The sequence below is a fragment of the Gekko japonicus genome, unplaced genomic scaffold (assembly GCF_001447785.1).
Source record: "Gekko japonicus isolate JY-2015 unplaced genomic scaffold, Gekko_japonicus_V1.1 scaffold1022, whole genome shotgun sequence".
NCBI classification, from domain to species: domain Eukaryota; kingdom Metazoa; phylum Chordata; class Lepidosauria; order Squamata; family Gekkonidae; genus Gekko; species Gekko japonicus.
In genome coordinates, this window is record NW_015177040.1 from 519,333 (window position 1) to 541,613 (window position 22,281).

A 22,281-nucleotide genomic window follows, 5' to 3' on the forward strand; every position below is an offset into this window, starting at 1 on the left:
AGGAATGAGGAACCTAAATTGATCCCAGCCGCCGTCTAGCAAAGTTTGGTCTGGAATAAGCGTGCAAACATAGCTGAGGCAGAGACCACAAAGGCCTTCACATTGGCCTACCAGGCCCAACTGAGTCAACATAGTGTAGTGATTCCAGTGTTTGACTATGATCTGGGGGGGACCCGGGTTTGGATCCTTGCTCTGCCATGGAAGCTTGCTGGCGACCTTTGGCCAGTCCCTCGCTAACCTACCTCATAGTATTGCTGTTATAGAGATAGAATGGAGGAGAGGAGAATGTTGTTGTAAGCCAGTTTGGGTCCCTACTGGGGAGAAAACTGGGGTATAAATATGTAAATAAATAACCTCTTGCTTGATCCCTCCCACCTGCAGCCTAAACTTGAGGTGCCATTGGGGCTCTCATTCCCTTGGAACTTTTACCATCAGTCAGAGCCTTGGGAGATAGCCTGTTTGAAGGCAGAACGGTCAAAAGAGAGGCACGCTTGATTTTTCCCTGTTCTGCGGGTTTTCCATTCAGAATGCCCTCCCCCTCGTGTCTTTTCTCCTGAGAATAGAAAAGCAGCTGGAAGGACAGGATTTGTAGGAAATGAAGATACATCTGGCATCTTCCCTGTGAAAAAGAAATGGACAGAGGTGCTTTGTCTTTTTGGAACTGCATAGAGAAGCAGGGATTGAGACATGCAGCGTCTCCACAGCACCACGCCTGAGAAAGGCTCGTAGGTTTTACACAGCCTCTGCCCATCCGAAAGAGATGGCAAATCCTTTTCATGTTCCACCGCTGCTAGAAAAACCCTTCGTGGTTCAGTCTGCCCCCTTCCACCCGCCCTGCAGCCTTTAAATTTCACACATTGTTTTTCCCGTTCGCTTCAGTGTTCAAAAAGAAAGCTCAGTCTATTGGCATGTGCCGCGCCCCCCTCCCCCGTTTAATGCAATAAAAGGGTTTCAGACGCATTACTGAGGTCCTATTTTAACTTTTTTTTCTCCAGCTGGGGATTTACCTTGATTGCCATTTACATATCTATGCGGTAAATATTTTAGCACGCTAATTATACGCTAATAAGAAAACACCTTTTGAACTTTCCGTCAAATCGACACACACAAACGGGGTCCGTCGGGGAATTAAAAAGCAATTAGTTTTTGTAACAGAGTGTGGTCACATTGTTCCTTCCCTGCAAATGGTGCCGTGGTCGCCAAGCCAGCCAGCCAGCCAGCCATCTTCTGCCAAATGTTTATGGAATGATCAGCGGGGCTTGGAGTGTTCGAATGCCTTTAAAAAACAACAACAGCAACAACAGATTCAGATGTCTGCACGGAATGGGGCAACTTGGTCTTGGTTTTCTGGCTGAGAGGGGGACTGTAATTCCGTCATAAAGCAACGGCTCGTCAGCAACAAGGGCTCCGGTCTGCCCCTTGGGATCTTTAGTTAGTGGCTCTCAGGAAAACAGGCTCTGCATGAGAAATCTCAGGGAGCCACTGCCAGTCAGGCATCATACTTCTGTGCCGGATGGGCCAGGCTCTGTGATGCTGCGTATGCCAGCTCCTCTTTCCCATCTGTGGTGTCCAGGTGTTTCTGCTCCTTGGCATGGCTGGTGATGAGCAGGATTCCTAGCCTGCCAGTCTTTTCTTTTCAACAATCAAGTTTCTAATCCTTTTGGCTGAAGCCTGCAAAGATGTGGGATGCCACGTGGTGAAATGCTGGTACTCAGAAAGGGCCTGAACAGGACGGGCAGCCTTGAGGGACAGAAATGGGGTTTATTTACTTCTTAATTTTGTGACATTTCAATCCCACGTTTCCCACGAGGTGTCCAGGGTGTAGTATACAAGGCTTCTGGCCCGCTTCCTGTTTCGTCTTCACAACCTGTCTGTGATGAGAATAGACTCAGGCAGTGGCCCACGGTCATCCTGAGAATGTTGTGGGCTGAAGAAGAATTTAAATCATGGTCTCCCCCGTCAAACGGAGTCCACTTCACACACACTGTGGTTCAGTGGTAGACCGTGTGCTTTGCTTGCAGAAAACCTCAGATTCAATCCTTAGGATCTCCAGTTAGGATTAGGTAGCAGGTGATGCGGAAGACCTCTGCCTGAGACCCTGGAGAGCTGCTCCCATTCAGGGTAGCCAGTACTGACCCCAATAGACCAAAGGTTTGACTCCGTATAAAGCACCTTCTTGTGTTTGTGTGAATGCTGTACATAGCTTCTCCAGCTTCCCTGTGCCTAGCTAGTGCATAACTGTTTTGCCTTTCCCTCCCTCCCTTACCAGCTCATGAGAACTACTCTGGGGACAGCCACCACCACTGCAGCCCCTCTGTTTCAGTCATGACGCACTCAACTTGAATAGAAAGGCCATGGCGGAATATGTAGTCGAAGGCTTTCACGGCCAGAGTTCATTAGTTGTTGTAGATTTTCCAGGCTGTGTGGCCCTGGTCTTGGCATGGTAGGACCTGATGTTTCGCCAGCAGCTGTGACTGGCATCCTCAGAGGTATAACACAGAAAGATGGAGTACTCTCTGTGTCAAGGTGAAAAGAAAAATGGTAGGCAGGTAATTTTTATCTACTCAGGAAGGTGGGGGTAGGGTTGAGTCATTATCTTGTAGGAGTTCCCCAGGCTGTGACATGCTGATGGAGGAGCTTTCCTGAGAAGATTCTTTTGCATATGGATTGGCTGTTGAAATTCTAATCTTATCTGTAGTGCTATTGTAAAATGTAGAGCATTTTGTGTTTTTCAGGGCAGGAAACCACACCCTATTTATTTTTAAACTCTCTTCTTTCCTTGACACAGAGAGTACTCCATCTTTCTGTGTTATACCTCTGATGATGCCAGTCACAGCTGCTGGCGAAACGTCAGGCCCTACAATGCCAAGAACACGGCCATACATCTCAGAAAATCTACAACAGCCATGGCAGAGCTTTCTCAAGACTTGTCCCCCTCATTTCAGTACCAGGGACAGCTCCCACCCAAGTCACACCTCCACTGGGAGCCAGTGTGGTGTGGTGGTTAAGAGCAATAGGCTGTAATCTGCAGATCTGGGTTCGATTCCACACTCCTCCACATGAAGCCAGCTGGGTGACCTTGGGTCAGTCACAGCTCTTTCAGAGCCTCCTCAGCCCGAAAAATAAGTCTAGCTCACCACCTAGTGGTACATAATGCTAAAAGAGCTAGAACCTCAGGCTGCCAGACAATCTTAGGATCTCCTGGCTATACTACACACAATGCCATATGATAATAGTTACTATTACTGGAGCCTCTTGAACCCAGAGGACTGGAGCAGGTGTTGTTGGGCTCGCCTCCATGAATATTTGGAGCCAACTACCACCATTCAGCTCCTCTGCTAAATCTGAGAAGAGCATGGCTCAAACGGAGGTATCATGGCAGGTCTTCTTGCTGGACTTTTAAGGTGTGCATTCCGCAAGAGCAGTTCTCCCACCCTACATGGTTCCCTGAGCTGCTAGGGAGCAGCTCCCATTGCAGTTTAAAGGGATCTGGTTGGAAACTGGTTTCAAAAGAAGTGTTCTGCCAGGTGTGCATTCTTCAAGAACTAGTTCCTTCACTTTAGCTCCCAGGCTGGAGGGACCAAGCAGCAAGCTACTTGTGTCTCTTGAGTGTAACTTCCAGTCCCGTCTAGCTACAAGAGGTCGTGCCTACATTGGGACACCATGTACTGTGCAGTGGTCCGAGTGTCTGACGAGGACTTGGAAGGACCAGATGTGAATCCCCACTCTGCCGTGGAAGCTTGCTGGGTGACCTTGGACCTGCCACGTTCTCTCAGCCGAACCTACTTCGCAGGGGGGTGTTGTCAGCAGAAGAGGGCAGAACAATGTGATAAGCTCTTTTGGGTCCCCATCAGGGAGAAAAGAACGATACATTTTTTAAAAACCATCCGTGGGAGGGTTTTTTTTGGGTGGGGGCAAATCCAAGATCAGCTGTATATCTCTGGGGTCTCCCCCACCTATAGGAACCGTCTACTCCCTCCATCTGGTTGCATCAAAACACCAGCCGAGTGCTTTCACATGCTAGCTTCGTAATTAAAGGAACAATAATGCCACCCGCTCGCATGCTGGGTTGCAGAATAAATGAAACCCAATGGCAGGCCCCAGCCCTGGGGAAATTACAGTCTCATGTAGACCAGTATGCATGGTGGGGAGACAATAAACAGTGGGAGAGGCTAGGATCAGAAGAGAGGAATGCCAGGCAATGCCTTTAAACACATTTAGGCTTCATTTCAACTTAAGAAGAGGACCAAAGGCTAATGCCAGAGGCAGGATAACAGAGCTAAGTTTTGATCTGGGCCCTGTACATGGAGTCTGTTCAGTGCAGTTTGGGAAATGTTTCTGATGCAGCATTCTGGCAATCGTGATTAGAATCTGTGGGCAATGTTTCTTTAATATAAAGGAGGTACCTTGTGGGTTGAAGGGATGCACTTCTGTTACTCTGGTTTCTCCTGTGTAGTTTTCAGTGGCACCAGGTGATTACAGGTAACCATTCACTAAAGGGTAGCTTAAACCCCGGTGTGCCTGGGCACTGATCTTGTTAAGGCCTGGGACTGTGGTGGCTTTTCTTAGGGCAAGACGTATGTCCCTCTCCAGCACAGTATGGGCTAGCAGAGGTGAACTGACTATTTAAGTTTCAGGGGACCTTCCTGGTGGGCCAATATCCTGGAGGGCCACTGTCACCTAGGAGTCAGCACCATCAGACCCTAGTAGCTCTGCCAGCACCGCGATGGCTACCCGACAGAGCCCTGGTCAGTGGTGCCAACGATGGCTGTTGGCTCATCCATTACCTCCTGGGCACAGGAGGGTTCAACAGGAGACCCAGTGCCCTTTGCTGGTGTCACTGGCTAGGTCTGATCCTGTAACACCAGCCTGCAGGACAGCCGTGCAGCCTCATTCGCTCCCAGGCCCTCTGAACATCCCAGCCCACTCCCAAGGTCATATGCTGTGGTCATAAGATGATGCCATTGGAGGTGGCTGACCCTGCGTAGAGAACGCTGTGCACCTCAGCTTTGGGCATGCTGGAAATGAATCCATAGCAGCATTCTGTCCGCACTAACCCACTGGCACTCCTGGGCCGCAGTTGTCACACGAGCCTCAGTCCTGAGCTGGCCATTGATCTATGGTGTCTTTGCTCCAGAGCATCGGGCTGTTCAGCACAGTGGATGAACAACGTGTGTAACCATCTCTGTTTTCTTCCTTTCATTTCAGACTGAAAACTACTCCTTTGATTCCAACTATGTGAACAGCAGAGCCCATTTAATAAAAAGGTATGTAGGGGTGGGGGTTTTTTTGAGGAAGCAATCCATTTTGAGCCAAATTTCCACTGTCTAAAGTTCCTTTCTCCCCATCCTCCTATTATATCCTCAGTTGCCGTATGCAGAATCTGTTCCTTTGATTTTTTTTAAAAAACCCACAGAATGTACATCCTATTAAAATTATACTGTTTGCGGCATTTAGGGGGATTTTGTGTGCATGCATGTCTCATTCATAGGGGGGTTGGTAGTGACGAGTCAGGCAGAGTCCTGTTACCCTGACAACTTAAACATTCATAGAGTTTATGCTGTTTGAATGTGAAAAATAAAATGATAGATGGAGATGGAGAGAGCTCCCTGCCATGTGAGGAGAGAAAAGGAACTTGTATGGGAGTAGGTAATTGGGCTGCATGCGTTCTCACTTTTTTTTCTCGAGTCTGAATGGCAAGGAAAAAAAATAACATTTGTATTGCAATTCATTCCCATCCACCGGCCGCTCCTCCTGCGTTATTAAAATAAATCTGTCTGTGGCCTGGTTTCATCCAAGCATAAACTCTGGGATGAATCTCCGGTCTCCGGAGAATTTTTGTTTATAATAATTACTAACGTTTCAGAAGCACTTTGGAGCAGGCAAAAATGATTTCTAATTTCCTGCTTACAAGAAGCTGATGACTCCAGCTGCAGAAATGAGAACTGTTTGGTTTTGCTCCTGTCTTGGGGTTCACCTGTTGCCCTGTACACATTCTGTACGTGTGTCCCTGGCCAGTGTGCATAAAGGGGAACCAGCGCACTAGCTCCCCCCTTCCCATGCATGTTTGCCTTACATGGGCACAGTTCCTACTCAGGTATGAACTATACACATTCTGCTCCTGTGATTAGGAATGCTGCCCCTATAACTTCCCCAGGCAGGGAGGGCAGGGCCCATGTATGCACAGTTTATATGCATATGCATGCAAATGCATGCAGGAAGAGGGGCCCCGGCAAGCTTGGTCATGAACAGGGGAAAGAACCAGCTTGTTCTCACCAGCTTTGTACGTGGCTCATTGAATTCCATCCCGTTTGCATTTTTAAAGAATCAATGAGTGTGGCACTTGTAAGCATATGGCATGAGCAACTTCTATTCAGAAAAGAGAAGGGAAGGTATTTGCCTGCATTGTTCATGATATTTAACCACAAATTGTGTAATTGCTGGTGGGGGAAATTACTGCCTGTATCATATTGTTCCTTACAATCCAATGCGGAGTTTGTCCTTCCAGAGAAGAAATGTATTCATCTTTTCTGTTTCTTACATACCGTTAAACTAACCTGTGTAGTCTGTTCCGATGGTGAGCTACAGTACCATCCTAAACAGAGTTATACCTTTCTAAAGCCATTGACTGGAATGGATTCAGAAGGGTGTAACTCTGTTTAGAATTGCACTGGTAGATTCTGATTTAGAGGGGAAGGATAATTATTTCACGAGAATCTGGCCGTACTTCAGAAAAGTGACTCTGTGAGAATCCTTTTCTAGGTAGGCCTCTCATATAAATGGACTGTCGTATTGCTGGAAAAGCAAGTGTGTTAAAAAAAAATGCAGGTTATGTGGATGTGCAGTTTACTGGCATTCTTCTCGTCCACTCCTGAAATTAGATAGGTTTAGTAAAGGTAAAGGTAAAGGTTCCCCTGAGTCAGAAGTTATCAGGACCATGGACAGAGTACAGATGACCAGAGGGGTGCCATCGGTTGTTGCTCCTGCAATGGTCAAGGAGCTCTAAAATACTGTATCACAAGTTCCACTCCTGAAATTAGATAGGTTTAGGCAACTGCAAAACTTAAGCCACACTGAGTCAGAAGTTATCAGGACCATGGACAGAGTACAGATGACCAGAGGGGTGCCATCGGATGTTGCTCCTGCAATGGTCAAGGAGCTCTAAAATACTGTATCACAAGGGTGTGTGGCTCCAATTCTGTACTCTCGGGAACAGTCTGCTTCTGCTGCTGCTGTTCCTCCTCCTCCTCCTCTTTCTGCTTCTGCTTTGGATTCTTCTTCTTCTGCTTCTCCTCCTCTTCCTGAAGGGAGACCAGCCCATGCCTGATGATGGGTATGTTGGCATTATTGGAACCAATGCTCCCTCTAAGCTGTGGAGTCTACTTTGTGAGCTACTGGCCTTAAAGTTGTGAATGAGTGGTTTGGCTACTGCGTAAATTAGTTTGCTCTGGAGCCAGCCTACCTGAGCGAAGACAAAAACGTGTGAGCCAGAGGCTAAAAATCTGTGAGCTAGCTCACACTGACTCAGCTTAGAGGGGACACTGAACCCTCTGGCAGCTTCTCCTCTCCTACAGTGTCCTGAGACCTTGTCTGGGTCCTGGGATACGGCACCAGCTGCATCCCAGACCCACGGCTAATCCCCTCATAGTGAAATGATTGCCATCCATGCAAGGAGGGTGATGCAGGGTAGTCTGTAAACAAATTTAGCATGTAAACAATATTTATTTATTTATTTCCCTTTTTATCCCGCTTTGCCACAGGGTTGCCACAGGGTTGGCTCAAGGTGGCTAACAACATTAAAACACGAAAACACTAAAATTCAATGGAATATACAAACAAAGCCTAAGCGGCTAACAGTACTAATGAAAATGATGACGGCGTGCAATAGGCTCCTACTTAAAAGCCTGGCGGAAGAGCTCCGTCTTGCAGGCTCTGCAGAACTGCTCAAGGTCACGCAGGGCCCGGATCTCCCCCGGGAGCTCATTCCACCAGGTAGGAGCCGCCACCGAAAAAGCCCTAGCCCTGGTCCCGGCCAGTTTGACATCCTTGGGGCCCGGTATAACCAACAGATTTTGGGCCCCTGACCGAAGTGCTCCTGGGGGAACATGTGAGGTAAGGCGGTCCCTCAGGTAGGCTGGACCCTGACCATAAAGGGCTTTATAGGTAATAACCAGCACTTTGAAGCGGATCCGGTACACTATCGGCAGCCAGTGCAGCGCTTTCAGCACAGGCTGAATATGGTCCCTCCTAGAGAGACCCATCTAAGCCCATCCTGAAGAATAATGGCATCTCTATCTGAAAGCCCCAATCTTAATGGTGCAGCACGTGGCTCTTGTGTGCAGAAGGTCCTAAAATCCAGTCTGAGGTTGCCCTAGTTAAAGGATCTCGGGTGGCAAATCTGGAAAAGATCTCTGTCAGAGAACTTGAGGAGCCACGGTCAACGAGGACAGTTACGGGGCAGAGGGACAAATGGTCTGATGGGCAGCTTCATATGTTCAGGGTGTGCCAAGAGCATCCTTGGGCTGTCAAGGGAGAAACCTAAGGGGGGGGGGAAAGAGAAGAACTGCAACAAAAGGGCACAGCTGTAGACTTACCCTAATGAATGTCGTGAACATGATGTAGTCATCAGAGAATTAAAATGTCAACCATTAATCCTCCGGTGTGTTTTTAATCCAGCAAAACGTCGCTTTTGGGGAAGCGTGATTGCTGCTTTAAGTTTGTGGTGTGAATCTTAAAACCTTGCTCTTTAATTAATCCGTTTGGTCTTTCCGAATCAATTTCTCTCCAGCTCTCTGCTGTGCAGGCACGCTGGTTAAGTCCTGGCTTTAGAGGGCTTCTGCAGGGATGTCTTTATTGCAAAGGCCAGGCAGGAAGATGTACCAATTGGAGTGCATTTGCTGCGGCCCTCTTCTGTCTCTCCTTCCTCCCCAGTCACTCCTTCCCCCCCTTCCTGGTTCTGCAAAAGATGCCATGGTAGGTGGTCCAGTTTGTTTCCATGGAGACCTGGAAAGGGCTTTGCATACGGGTGGACAAGCACAATTCTCTCAACCTTTGAAGTGTGAGCCATTCCCATGGCCTGGTTGGTTTCAACACAGAGTCTGGTGATCGTGTGGTTTTAGGCCTGATCTTTAGACAGAAAACTTTTACTAGATCGTTTATACCAGATTACGCCTGGTGTAAACAAGTGGTCACATTCAGGTTTTAAGGAAAAGAGAACACCTGACTTTTCTTAGGGCTCTATAGAAGGGATAGCGCGTAGGCATTGGTGCTTTGGGGGCAACTTTATTCCCAGGAGATGTTTGGTCTGCTGATTTGCAAACTGACTTTTCCATGCTTTCTAGTCTAGCCCCTTGCAAGGCTGTGCTGCATGAACAAGAAGCTCTAGACTGGTGGACCCAAACCTGTCATTAGAAATCTTTGGATGTGCCCCAACTGACAGCCACAGCAGCGATTAACAAGGCATTTCCTTCCCAGGGGAGATCAGCAAGTATCCTTGAGCTTTGGCCTTTGCAGGAGTCCCTAGGAGCTATATCCTGTACAAGCGCTTGTGACTGGGTTGTGTGGGGAGCTGACTGGCAGTTGACTGGGAGCAGATGCTGAACAGTCTAACACAAAGTGGGAGGGACAAGCATATCCAAGAACAGCAACTGAAGGACTAGAGACAGACAGGACAGTTCGGGTCAAGTAGGAGATCAAGCATCCAAGAAGCAGCAGCACAGGGGATGGTGGCAGGTGCTTAGTTGGGCATGGCCTTCTACAGGAAGACCAACTGTCCAGGCTGAGGAGCAGGCTTAGAGGTTGGTGCTGATAGGGCTTGGTCATCAGGCACGGGGTCAGGTGGAGGAACTAATACTACAACGCCATTGGCGTTCTTGAAGCACAATCTCCGTCTGCAGTTCTGGTGGTGGAAGGAAAACATCGGTGGTACAGCCAGTAAGGCTGAACTGGAGGGAAGTCTGGACTCCTTTACCAGCACAAGCACCTTAACCAGCCTTGTCTACTGCTCTGTGTTTGTGGCAAACTTTTGTCTGGGGAGATGTGGGTTAATTTTGAGGGTTTCTGTCTGCCTTTCCTAAAGAGGGATTCAGATGGGCAGCCGCGTTGGTCTGAAGCAGCGCAACAAAGTTGGAGTCCAGTGGCACTTTTAAGACCAACGCAATTTTATTCAAGGTATACGTTTTTGTATGCAAGCACACCTTCCTCAGATACAGTGTGTTTGCACACGAATGCTTATACCTTGAAGAAGCTTTTGTTCCTCTTAAAGGTGCCACTGGACTCAAACTTTGTTTTCCTAAAGAGGCTTACATTGTTCTCCCTTCTTCAGTTTTGTGCTCACAACGGTCCTGTGAGGTAGGTTAGGGTGAGACTGTGTGACTGGCCCATGGTCACCCAGCAACCTTCCATGGCGGAGTGGGAATCTGAACCAAATTCTAGTCCAACAAGCCAACCCACCCCCTAGCTTGCACTCATAGGGCTGTTACATATCCCCTCCATCTGCTGTTGCAATGACAGTTTGGCCCTTAGTGCTGGTTGTGCATGTAGTCATGCACATACTTGACATCATAATGAGTCACGGCATCCAGACCTGGAGTTCTGGCAGCTACCATGTACAGCTGCCGCCACGGGCAGTGGTGATGGGGAAAAAAAGTGAAAGAGTCTTTTAGGATTGGTTGGAGAAACTTGGGTTGGCCTCATGGGCTGTCAGACATGGGCTCTTGTGGGGTGAGACAGGCAGAGGAGGGAGAAGGTAAAGGCAGGCAGCAAGGGCAGATCACCTCATTGCTCTGACCCATGAGCAAGCCATGCAAAAAAACTGAATTTTTTTTAAAAGAGACTTCCATTTGATTCCTTGGCTGGTTCCCTCCTTGAGGACCAAACTAGATGTTATGTCTTTCAACCACTTCAGTCATGGTTTTCCTGATCCAGCCCTTGTTGCCCTCAGTCAGTTGGCGACTGGTGGGAACTAATTCCTCAAGCATTGCAGGGGTCTAATTTTGATTGGGACTGCAGCATAAGTGGAGAAGAGGCTTCATCCTTCTCGTCCTGTGCTGTTTAGCTGACCTGAAACAGCTCCAGGGGGTAGTAATTGTCCTGTTGGGGGGCTTTATGTGCACACTTCTCCCCCCCATGTTGTAGTCCCACTCTCAGTTGGGCCTTGTGAATGTTGTGGGGCCACTGACTGTGCCCCTACATTACTTCCCATATAAACCAGGATGCGACATAGGGTAGCTCTAGGAATTGCCGGAAGCACTATTGTTTTACCACAGAGTTTCTGGCGATTCCTATAGAGGACTAATGCCAATTCTGGGTTTTCCTGCATGTCACGTCCATGTTATTACTGAAAGAGACTTGATGCCACATACAGTGCTACCTTTAAAAAAATAAATTCTCCCACCGCTGCTCCGAGGAGAATCCCCACCTGCCAGACATCGTTCAGATCCCGAGTTCAAAATCCATTGAGGGTTCAAGTTCTGCTACATTTGTTTATTACTGTCAGGGGTAGTTTCATAGAAAAAGAGCTAGGGGAACTCATTAGCATAACTCATTAGCATATGCCACACCCCCTGACATCAGGGGCCCGGCGGTGGACCTGCAAGGCCAGCGGGAGTGCGAGGAAGCCCCGCCAAGGCCCTCCCTGGCCCCAGGCAGGCAGGGGTGGGGAGAGGCGGGGAGGGAGCAACTTACCCTCCCTCTTCTCCTGCCTCCTCCTGGCTGAATGAGGGCCGGAAGCGGGGCGGCCGGAAGCAAGGGGCGGGGCTTCATCATGTGCCCCGCCCCCTCTCACCTCACCCGGGGGAACTGCGATCCCCCGCGATCCCCCCCCGAAATGACCTCTGATTACTGTTGATCACCTTTTCCCTTTATGGAACCCAAGGAGGAATACATGAGGTTCCCAGGAGGTCTCCTATCCATGCACTGACCAACTTTCTTAGCTTCAGCAAGTTGACTATGCTGCATGCTTTCCAAATGTACCCCAGGACCGTGTGCGTTTCAAGCTGCCTGCCAGGGAAAGCTAGCCTTAAAGGACGTGTGTTGCTTAAATATTACATCAGTTACATGAATGCCTCTCCCAGCTTCTGTGTATTGCTCGGTGTTTCCTGTACACTTACTTAACCCAGCCTGGGAGTTCTACTTAAGCAAACCTAGTAATGCTCAGGCTTACATTGTTCATAATCATGGGAGACTTTTGTTCCTCTGCCGTTGGAGGAGTTCAGAGCAGTACGTGTCACACTGTGCTGAATAGGTTGAGTTGCGGTTGTACTTTGTCTCCTCCGATTACTCTTCTCGCACAGAAGGTGTCTCCCCCACCCCCGCCCATCTTGCCTCTAGTGTAGCTTTGGCTGTGCTTTGCTCAGACTCTCTCCTTCTTCTCGCTTTGTTCCACGAGCAATGACTTTTCTTTTGCTAGCAAGAATAAGAGCGAGGATCATCTGTAATTCACCCCCACACACACACACCTTGGGGCTGCCTCCAGTTCTTGCTAGCTTTAGTGTGGGATGAGTGTTCAGATCAAGGGGTGTCGCTGCCGCTCTCTTGTCCTGAAAAGACCCCCTTGGGGTTTGTGATTGCCCTGCTGGAGAAAGATTTCTTTCTTCATCTTGGGAGATCGTGCCTGAGGCTTCTAACACCCTCTAGGCCAAGAGGGACTTTCTCCTCCTCTGATGTGGTTTGGTGGGGTAAGTCATTGGTTTTTTTTCTTCCTTACACCCAGCAGTTCAACATTCAAGGACTTGGAGGGGAACAGCTTGAAAGACAGCGGGCATGAAGAGAGTGACCAGACAGACAGTGAACACGATGTCCAGCGTGGCCTGTACTGTGACACAGCTGTGAACGATGTTTTGAACACTAGCGTCACTTCCATGGGGTCTCAAATGCCTGAGCAAGGTAGGTTGGATGGTTTGCCAGTGCCTCATAGTGCAGAGAGAGGGAGAGAGAGAGAGAGAGCGAGAGAGAGAGAGAGAGAGAGAACAGGCTCACAGCTGGTTTTGCCACTTGTTCCTTGTCACCTGTGGTCCCTTCCCTGTCAACCTGAGCCTGTGGACTGGAATGTTACGGAATGTTTACGAACAGTCTAACTTCTCAACAGAATAGTGAACGTAGATGGACTGTGTTATTCTTGGGAAGGAAGTGAGGGATCTTCAGAAAACCTTATGCAAGACCTAAGGAGGCGTCATATTGGTAAGAATTTCTGGGTGAACAGCCTAGAATGCTAACCAGAAAGCCAACCGCTAATGGTGAATCAGATCTAAGGGGAGGTGGAAGTTGTGACAAAAGGTTGCTCCTGAATTTCACATTAGTCACTTGCAGGGCTATTTTTGGGCAGGAACGCTCAGGAACGGAGTTCCGGCTGGCTTCCAAGTTGGCCACGCCCAGCAGGAACTCATTAGCATAATAGGCCACACCCAACAGCAGGAACTCATTAGGATTGGCTACATTAGGGGTGTGTGGCCTAACATGCAAAGGAGTTCCTGCTACAAAAAGGCCCTGGGTTTTGACAACAAACAAGGTAAACAGAATAAGAAGCAAAAGGTGGGTGTGGTTGGATAACCACACTTCTGGTAACATGGGGGTGCGGCCTAATGTGCTAATGAGCTGTGCTGTCAGGGGTGTGGCCCAATATGCTAATGAGTTCCTGTTGTTGGGTGTGGCCTATTATGCTAATGAGTTCCTGCTGGGCTTTTTCTACAAAAAGAGCCCTGGCGTCACTTGAATTACGTGGCCAAGCATGGGGCTGCCAGTTGCTATCCTATCCTTCCCTAGCGCTTGGCTTCTAAAGAGCTATGGGGCGCAGGGTCCTATGAACTTGCTGTTCCAGGATGTTGCTGGGCCTTACTGCTGTGTTGTTGTTGTTTTTAAATAGAGGCTTATGGACCATGTAAGTACTTTAGAAATAACACAGCCAACGTCTTCCAACAAACATAGCAGTGATAGGAATCTTGTGTGGTCTTGCTTGGAGAAGAAGAGCTGTGTGAAAAAGGCTTGATTTCTTTTTAAAAAGAGGACTTTGAACTATGGGAGCCCTTTTGCCTCTTTGCAGATGTGCGGGGGTTACCCAGTGATGAATGCTATGTTCTTCATGCATACTCAGGGACACTGTCCCCTTGATTCTAACTGTTTCATGTGTAACTCCTGACGCTGGAAATATGTTTTGGTAATGCACTAATCTCTCCTTGCTTGCATTTTTATTTTTCTTATGGGATGTCTCCATCACTTCCCTTACATACTTGGGGCCATTGTGTCCTCCAGGCTGGAGAGCCAAATGCTGAAGTCATTTCAGGCTGCGTCTTGCAGATGCCGAATTTTGGCCCATTCATAAAAAAGAGAAACTTTAGAAGCACGGGCATCTGTTTCTCATCAAAACGTGCTGTTTTGTTCTTGCTCCTTGATAAATGATGCTGGTTTGACCTGCTGCAAAATGTTTCACTCACTAACAACAAGTCCCCGATGAGCCGTCTTGTCCATGATGGAGGCGTTCTGCAGTCCTCTCGGTCCCTTTCGAAACGTATTCCCTCCCCCTGGCCATTACAACTTTATATCATACTAGATGAGGTTTATAAAACATATGGGAAAAGTATAAATATGTATTTAAGGGACACTATGCTTTTGCATCGTGGGGTTCCGATAGCAATACACACATGGGAATGCGTCTGTGTATGTATGTGGGCGGAGGTGTATAAACTGTATTGTGGTAGCAACAAAACACAATCTGAAGAGCTTCATTTCTTTTACAAGGCATGGTGTATTCCTTGTTAAAGACAGATTGGGCAAAATGTAGACTGGTGCACTCAACCACATAATACTTACCTTATTCCTTTTGGGCCTAGTTCCTCTTGTATCCTTTAAATTGCAACCAGTGATTCCTAAAGCTACCCAATGTCTGGGTTTTCCCTGAAAGTGACATAGTGGGGCTGCCGCCGCTGGCTTTTAACTTTCTTTTTCTTGGACAGTTAGGGCTGCTGGCAGAAGACCTGGCAGCTCTTGGGTATTGCTGAAATAGGGTTGTCAGCTGGGATCGTTTGGGGGGTGGTGGAAACTGGGGAGGATGGCATTGCACAATCCCCCAATCTCTGTGCCCTGACCTGGATGGTACAAGCTTGCCCAATCCTGTCAGATCTCGAAAGCTAAGCAGAGTCGGCCCAGGTTACTGCTTGGGTGGGAGACCACATCTCATCCTCTAGCCTATAAACCCTCTTCCCAATATTTTCTGTGTTTGGAGATCTCCTACATGGATATTTTAGTAACTATGGCCCCGGTCACATGGGAGATTTTGGCCCGGGAGAGGGACGGATCAGGGGCGCAGCAAACGGGCACGAGCACACCGCAACATCTGGGAATTGGCTCGCACCCGTCCCCGATCCGTCCCTTAAGGCCAATAACGCGCTGTAAAAAAGAACGACCCCCAGAGGAGGACTTACCTGGGACGCCGCATCAAGCGTGACCGTGGGATCGCCGGCGCGCTCTTTGTTCGTAGCTATCCTGGCTCCCGGCCAAACTGCGCATGCTCACACATGCGCAGTTCGGCTGCCTCGCTTCCCTGTCAGTGGCTTCCCCCCGGCTTCTGATTGTGCCGGGAAGGAAGTGCGCGGCGGCTCAGGGGATCTATGTGATCCTGCCGCCGTGTGTCTCTTTTGGTGCGGCTTTAAAAAGCCGCACTTTGCCCGCGTCCCCCCCCCCCATGTGGCAGGGGCCTATATCTCTGATCCTTCTGTATTAATTTAATCTAACACTATCCTAGGCTGCTTCTTCCTCAGGCTTTTTCGGGTCTCTCTCAACCAGAGGTCATTTCGGGGGGGAACGCGGGGGAACGTGGGGGAACACAGTTCCCCCGGGTGAGGTGCAGGGGGCGGGGCACATGACGAAGCCCCGCCCCCTGCTTTCGGCCGCCCCGCTTCCAACCCTCATTCAGCCAGGAGGAGGCAGGAGAAGAGGGAGGGTAAGTTGCTTCCTCCCTGCCTCTCCCCACTCCTGCCTGCCTGGGGCCAGGGAGGGCCTTGGCGGGGCTTCCTCGCACTCCCGCTGGCCTTGCAGGTCCACCACCGGGCCCCTGATGTCAGGGGGTGTGGCATATGCTAATGAGTTATGCTAATGAGTTCCCCTAGCTCTTTTTGTACGAAATGACCCCTGCTCTCAACTGTCAAAAACTTTCCCTAGCTGGCCAAAAGGCCAAAGAATTCTTAAACTTCCAGCCAACCAGTCATGTTTGCTGCTCATGAACCCAGCCTATCACAGGCAAGCAAAGTAACCACCAGTCCCCTCCAAGTTCGACAGCATCCTCAGGCAACAGGAAGGCTGTGTTTCCAAACCCCTGTCTTTTTCCCACTCTCCTTTCTTCAACCGTTTGTGCTTTTCTCCTCTCTTTTTCTTTTCTTTTTAAAGTCTGCTAATTGAACAAAATCCTACTTTTTGTCAGAACGGGTATTAGAAAAGACCTTTCTCAGCTTGAGATCACACAAACTCACACAAATATATACACACACCACTGTTTCCCTTTTTCTGAAATAAAAGAGGGGTGGTTGTCATTGTTGTTTTAATTGACAGAAAGGCAAAGAACACACACATTTTGGAAATGTGTTTCAAGATTGATATTCCAAATACTCTAATAATAATATTACTGAAAATCCATTGAACAAAAACGTACTCAGTTGGAGAGCTTATACTACCATTGTTTTGGACAATGTAATTTTCTCCCAGTCATGTCAGTTGAAAATTTTGAGGGAAAAAGTGTTTTCTGTGGGGTAGTCTGTTCCCTATAAATACACCCCCCCAATAAATGTGGGATCTCCCCACAGAATCGGTATGGTGTCCAGCAGAGGTCATTTTGGGGGGGAACGTGGGGGAACGCAGTTCCCCCGGGTGAGGTGCAGGGGGCGGGGCACATGATGAAGCCCCGCCCCCTGCTTCTGGCCGCCCCGCTTCCAGCCCTCATTCAGCCAGGAGGAGGCAGGAGAAGAGGGAGGGTAAGTTGCTTCCTCCCCGCCTCTCCCCACCCCTGCCTGCCTGGGGTCAGGGAGGGCCTTGGCAGGGCTTCCTCACACTTCCGCCGGCCTTGCAGGTCCACCGCTGGGCCCCTGATGTCAGGGGGTGTGGCATATGCTAATGAGTTATGCTAATGAGTTCCCCTAGCTCTTTTTCTACGAAATGACCCCTGGTGTCCAGTATGATGGTACTGATTCTGTATCAAAGAGCCAAACAGTTGGGTTAGGTCCCTCGAGAAATTCAGAACTGTTCACAAGTCACGGCTGGGGGAACATCTGAATAGTACTGCAAGGGACCTGGTTCACATATTCCATCTGTGGCCATTCATCAAGTGTTGAATATTCTGCTGATGAGAAATCCAGTAAGATGCAAGCTGATTCTCACATTGCAGAGTATGTGTTTTTATGGCCCGAACAGTCCTGGTGAACTGGGAACACATGGACTTCCCAGCAGGCCAAGTAGCCCCCCCGGAATGTTCCAGGTCAGAAATTGTGCAGGGGGGAGGTTGAAGCCCCTTCCCCACAAGGCTTGTAGTCCTGATCCAAATCAGGCAGTGAGGACTGAAATGAATCAGCATCTCACGCTGCTGGGGTTTCCAGCCTCCAGGGGGTGGCTGAAAACCTCCTGGGATTTCAACTGATCTCCAGGCAACAGAGATCAGTTCACTTGGAAACGATGGCTGCTTTGGAAGGTGGACTCAATGCATTGAAGCCCCTCCCTTCTCAAGCTCCACCCCCAGAATCTCCAAGTATTTCCCAACTAGGGTTGCCAAATATTACCTACCTTGCTGGCGGGGTACTCCTGCGCGGCTCCCGGTGCGCCACATGCATGTCACAGGGAAGTGACGTCATGACGCCAGGCACGCTGGGGGCAGGGCCACGACCATACAATAAAAAACCATAGAGTTTTCCCTTGTATGGCCATGGCCCCGCCCCCAGCGTGCCCGGTGTCATGACGTCACTTCCCTGTGACATGCACGCTGGGGCGGGGTTCTCTCCGGGGCCCGATTCCCCGGCGTCGGGGAACGGGCCTCTGGGGCGGGGGGATTTGGCAGCCCTATTCCCAACCCAGAGCTGGCAACCCTAGCACCGTGCTGGACTGTTACACAGGAGGACCCCGACCTACATATGTGCGCTCTGAGGTGTAACTCAACCTGTGCATGAAAATGTGCCCCTTGTTGAACTCTTTTTAAAATCAGCATGCAAGAGATGTCCACTAGGCTTTGTTCTTTCACCGTCCAAGTAGCAAAATTCTTGCACCAGAAGAAAAAGACACCCGAAGCCTCAATTCTGGGCATATGCTGCGAAATGACTTCAGTTAACCCTGTAAAACTTTCTAAATGGGAGTTGGTCGCGGTCACTTTCCAATTCCCCACCACCAGCCATGCTTAATGGGAGAGCTGCGATATCTGCAGCAATAATGTATTTTCCGGACAACGTTCTTATGGGTAGAGATGAAAAAATTAAACATTTATAGATCTGTGCTATGGAAGTTTAAAATCTTCCAGACCCAGACTCTTTCTGAAAGAGCTAGCATTTATTATACTGTTATAAGGAAGACAAGGTTTTTTTAAAAAAGAAAGGTTTATACAGGGGGAGGGGAGGGGGAGGGGAAGGTGATTGCTCAGCCTCAAGACTGATCAATTATTATGTCTTTTATATCATTTATGATATACGTTTGTATTGTTCATCATGCATGTTCACTCAGAAATAAGCCCCAGTTTGTTTAGCAGGCCTTACTTTTGGATAAATTTGCTCAGGATTGCAGCCTTAATATTGTTTCAAGTGCGATTATCAGAGGTCATTTCATGGGGAATCGCGGGGGATCGCAGTTCCCCCGGGTGAGGTACGGGGGGTGGGGCACATGACGAAGCCCTGCCCCCTGCTTCCGGCCGCCCCACTTCCGGCCCTCATTCAGCCAGGAGGAGGCAGGAGAAGAGGGAGGGTAAGTTGCTTCCTCCCTGCCTCTCCCCACCCCTGCCTGCCTGGGGCCAGGGAGGGCCTTCGCGGGGCTTCCTTGCACTCCCGCCGGCCTTGCAGGTCCACCCCATGAGGGGCTCGGCAGTGGAGCTGCAAGGCCAGCGGCGGCAGCCAGGACCGTTGGGGGCGGGGTGTGTGGCCTTATGACACACTTCCGGTGATGTCAGGGGGTGTGGCCTTATGACACACTTCCGGTGACGTCAGGGGTTGTGGCATATGCTAATGAGTTATGCTAATGAGTTCCCCTAGCTCTTTTTCTACGAAACGACCCCTGACGATTATCTATATTTTGTACTCATTAGATTTTTAAATAGTTTTTCTAAACTATCTGGGTCATTTTGAAGAAGGTCTGAGCAGAACTCAGGGGGTCTGACCAGCCACTGTGCATCCTTCCAAGCAATGAGCAGATTTATCTGGTTCCTTTAGCAGTCCAGAATTCTGCTTTGCCTTGAGTTTCATCACTTCCGAATTCTGGCTTGAGAAACCTTGATAACTAATTTCAGAATTGGTACATGCACAGTATGCTGCAGTCTCCAGTTCTTTTGCATTCCCCCCTACCATGTTCCCAATGCTCACATATGCACTGATAAAGTATTTTTTAAAATTTTTGATGTAGCATTGACATACCAATTTTGTGTATTTTATCCACACACACACTCTGCCTTGGTGAAACATTATGCAGAAAGAGCCTTGATGCAGGTGTGTGTACAATCACGTCAAAGATTACTTTTATTCAGTATCTGACCGATGCGTACGTGCACATTGGTGAGGTTGGGGGAGGAAGGGACCATGAAAATAAAGAAAGCTGCTACAAATTGCATGCGAACAGTCTTCTTTACCAATCCAGTATTGAAAAAATGGGAAAACTGAGTTCTAGTTCAGAAGCATGGACAGATAACCAGTCCCAATTCAAAGCAAAGCCAAATAGTTTGACACTTGAAATTACAGAGAGCAATTCAGAGATGTCTGGAAATATTGTTACTGACCCAGAAATCATAACACAGAATGTATGTGAGCTGGTGGTCTTTGGTGTAGTGGTTAGTGGTTTGGTGTAGTAGTTAGGAGAGCGGACTCTAATCTGGGAGAACCGGGTTTGATTCCCCACTTCTCCACGTGCAGCTGCTGGTGTGACCTTGGGTCAGTCACAGTTCTCTCAAAGCTGTTCTGGAGAGAGCAGTTCTCGAAAAAGCTCTCTCAGCCCCACCTACCTCACAGGGTGTCTGTTGTAGGGAGGGGAAGGGAAAGAAGATTGTAAACCACTCTGAGACCCCTTCAGGTAGTGAAGGGTGGGGTATAAATCCAATCTCCTCTTCTCTTCTCTTCTTTACTTAGTAGTGGTGAGTGAACCTTGGTAGTGGTTCAGAGGCCCACACAACTTTTATGACTATTATGCACGTGCCAATGGAGTTTATTTCATGAACTCAGGAGGGATTTGGAATTGGAACTCTTCATCTTTCCATGTTGTATGCCAAATTACTTTTGAAGGTGAGAGTCCCGTCCCCCCCAGGAGGGTACGATATGGTGTATGTGTGTGTACGGGGGCTACATCTGCTTTCCAAGAGAGGGGAAAAAACCTTCAAAAGCGAGCTTAAAATAACTCTTCAGATCCCATCCCAAGTGTATATGCATGGTCCTATATGCTTTCAGTAGATGTTTAAGATTCTCTACTCTCAGCTTCGAGAGCCTGGTCTTTGTGACTGCATAGGGATACTTTTCATGCTTAGAGTTGCTTCAGGAACTTGGAATGCTAGAAAGCCCCCCATGAGCGATGCGTTTTAAGGGTTTCAGCGTCTGGCCACTTTAATGGCCATCAGCGAGGGGTGTGATGGTGTGTGTGTGTAGGGCTGCCACTTCCAGGTTGAGAAACTCCTGGAGATTTGGGGGTGGAGCTGGGGAGGACAGGGACCCCACTGGGGTACAATGCCATAGCGCCCACCCTCCAAACCTTCTATTTTCTCCAGGGGAACTGATCTCTGTAGTCTGGGGATGAGCTGTGATTCCAAGGGATTTTGGGGTCCCACCTGGAGGCTGACATCCCTAGGCTACTTAGAAGAAGAAGAAGAGAAAAGATTGGATTTATACCCCACCCTTCACTCAAGAGTCTCAGAGCGGCTTACAAACTCCTTTCCCTTCCCCTCCCCACAACAGACACCCTGTGAGGTAGGTGGGGCTGAGAGAGCTCTTTCCAGAACTGCCCTTTCAAGGACAGCTCTTGTCAGAACTATGGCTTGCCCAAGGTCATCCAGCAGGTGCAAGTGGAGGAGTGGGGAATCAAACCCGGTTCTCCCAGATTAGAGACCGTGCACTTAACCACTGCACCAAACTGTCTCTTAGTGGTACTCAGCAAAGAAAGTTGGCAATTGAGAATTGGGATGCTGTCTGCCTCCCGCAAGGCAGTGGTTGCAAGTAGCCGAGCCAGACCACAGAGAATTTCTCTCCCAACCCCCATTCTTTGCCTTTTGTTTTTACTGAACATCCAGTCTCGTAAAGAGTTCTAGAGAACTCAAGAGCTTAAAGCCCGCTTTGTGTTTTGGTTGGTCCGACGCAAAGGCTGTGCATGACTTCTGCTGCGTTTCCAGTATGCCAGGAATTGTTTCTTGAAACCCATAAATTGGAGTCCTTGTATTGCTGCTTCTTGCGTGAATGAACATTTTCATCATGGTGCCTAAGTACCTGTAAATTGAGATTGCTGATGATCTCGAAAAGCTTTCCAATAAAGGCGGCTACTGCTAGTCTCTCACCTAATATTGCGCGGAGGAGGTGCAAAATGCCTTAATGTATTCCATGCAAATATTATGTAAATGGCATTTTATGTGTGAACAAGATATGCAAATGCGATGTGGTTCTACGGGCTGCGATAACTTTCTAATGGGAACCTTGGGGGTGATCCCTGTCACCTTAATCGCCCTGAAGCCCGTTGCTACTCATGTAGCTGCAAATACCTATAACGTTCTTCATCGATGTATACAGGAGTGTTTTTACTGGATTCAGGGGAGGCTGCTTAAATGCTTATAGCTGGAGGGTTGCTGAACTTTGGTCATTGGAGTCAGCCTTAACCTACCTGGCTGCTAGGGTTGGCTGGCTCGGGATGGGAAACTCCTGGAGATTTGGGAGGTAGAGTCTGGAGAGGGTGAGGCTTGGGGAGGGGAGGGACTTCATTGGGGCACAAGGCCACAGAGTCCGCCTTTCAAAGCAGCTATTTTCTCCAAGGGAACTGATCTCTGTTGCCTGGAGATCAGTTGTAATCCCAGGAGATCTCCACCCACCACCTGGAGGTTGGCAACTCTGCTGACTGCCAAGGTCATCTTCCAAGGCTCTGCTTTGG

At 48.8% G+C, this 22,281-nt stretch overlaps 1 protein-coding gene across 1 annotated transcript in view; it reads left to right on the forward strand.

The window, feature by feature from the left end:
• PCDH19 (protocadherin 19) overlaps positions 1 to 22,281 on the forward strand; it is a 164,642-nt gene that overhangs the window by 90,634 nt on the left and 51,727 nt on the right. The window contains 2 exon segments of the mRNA XM_015428016.1: positions 5,209 to 5,267; positions 12,713 to 12,885. Coding sequence (XP_015283502.1) covers positions 5,209 to 5,267; positions 12,713 to 12,885 — 232 coding nt within the window.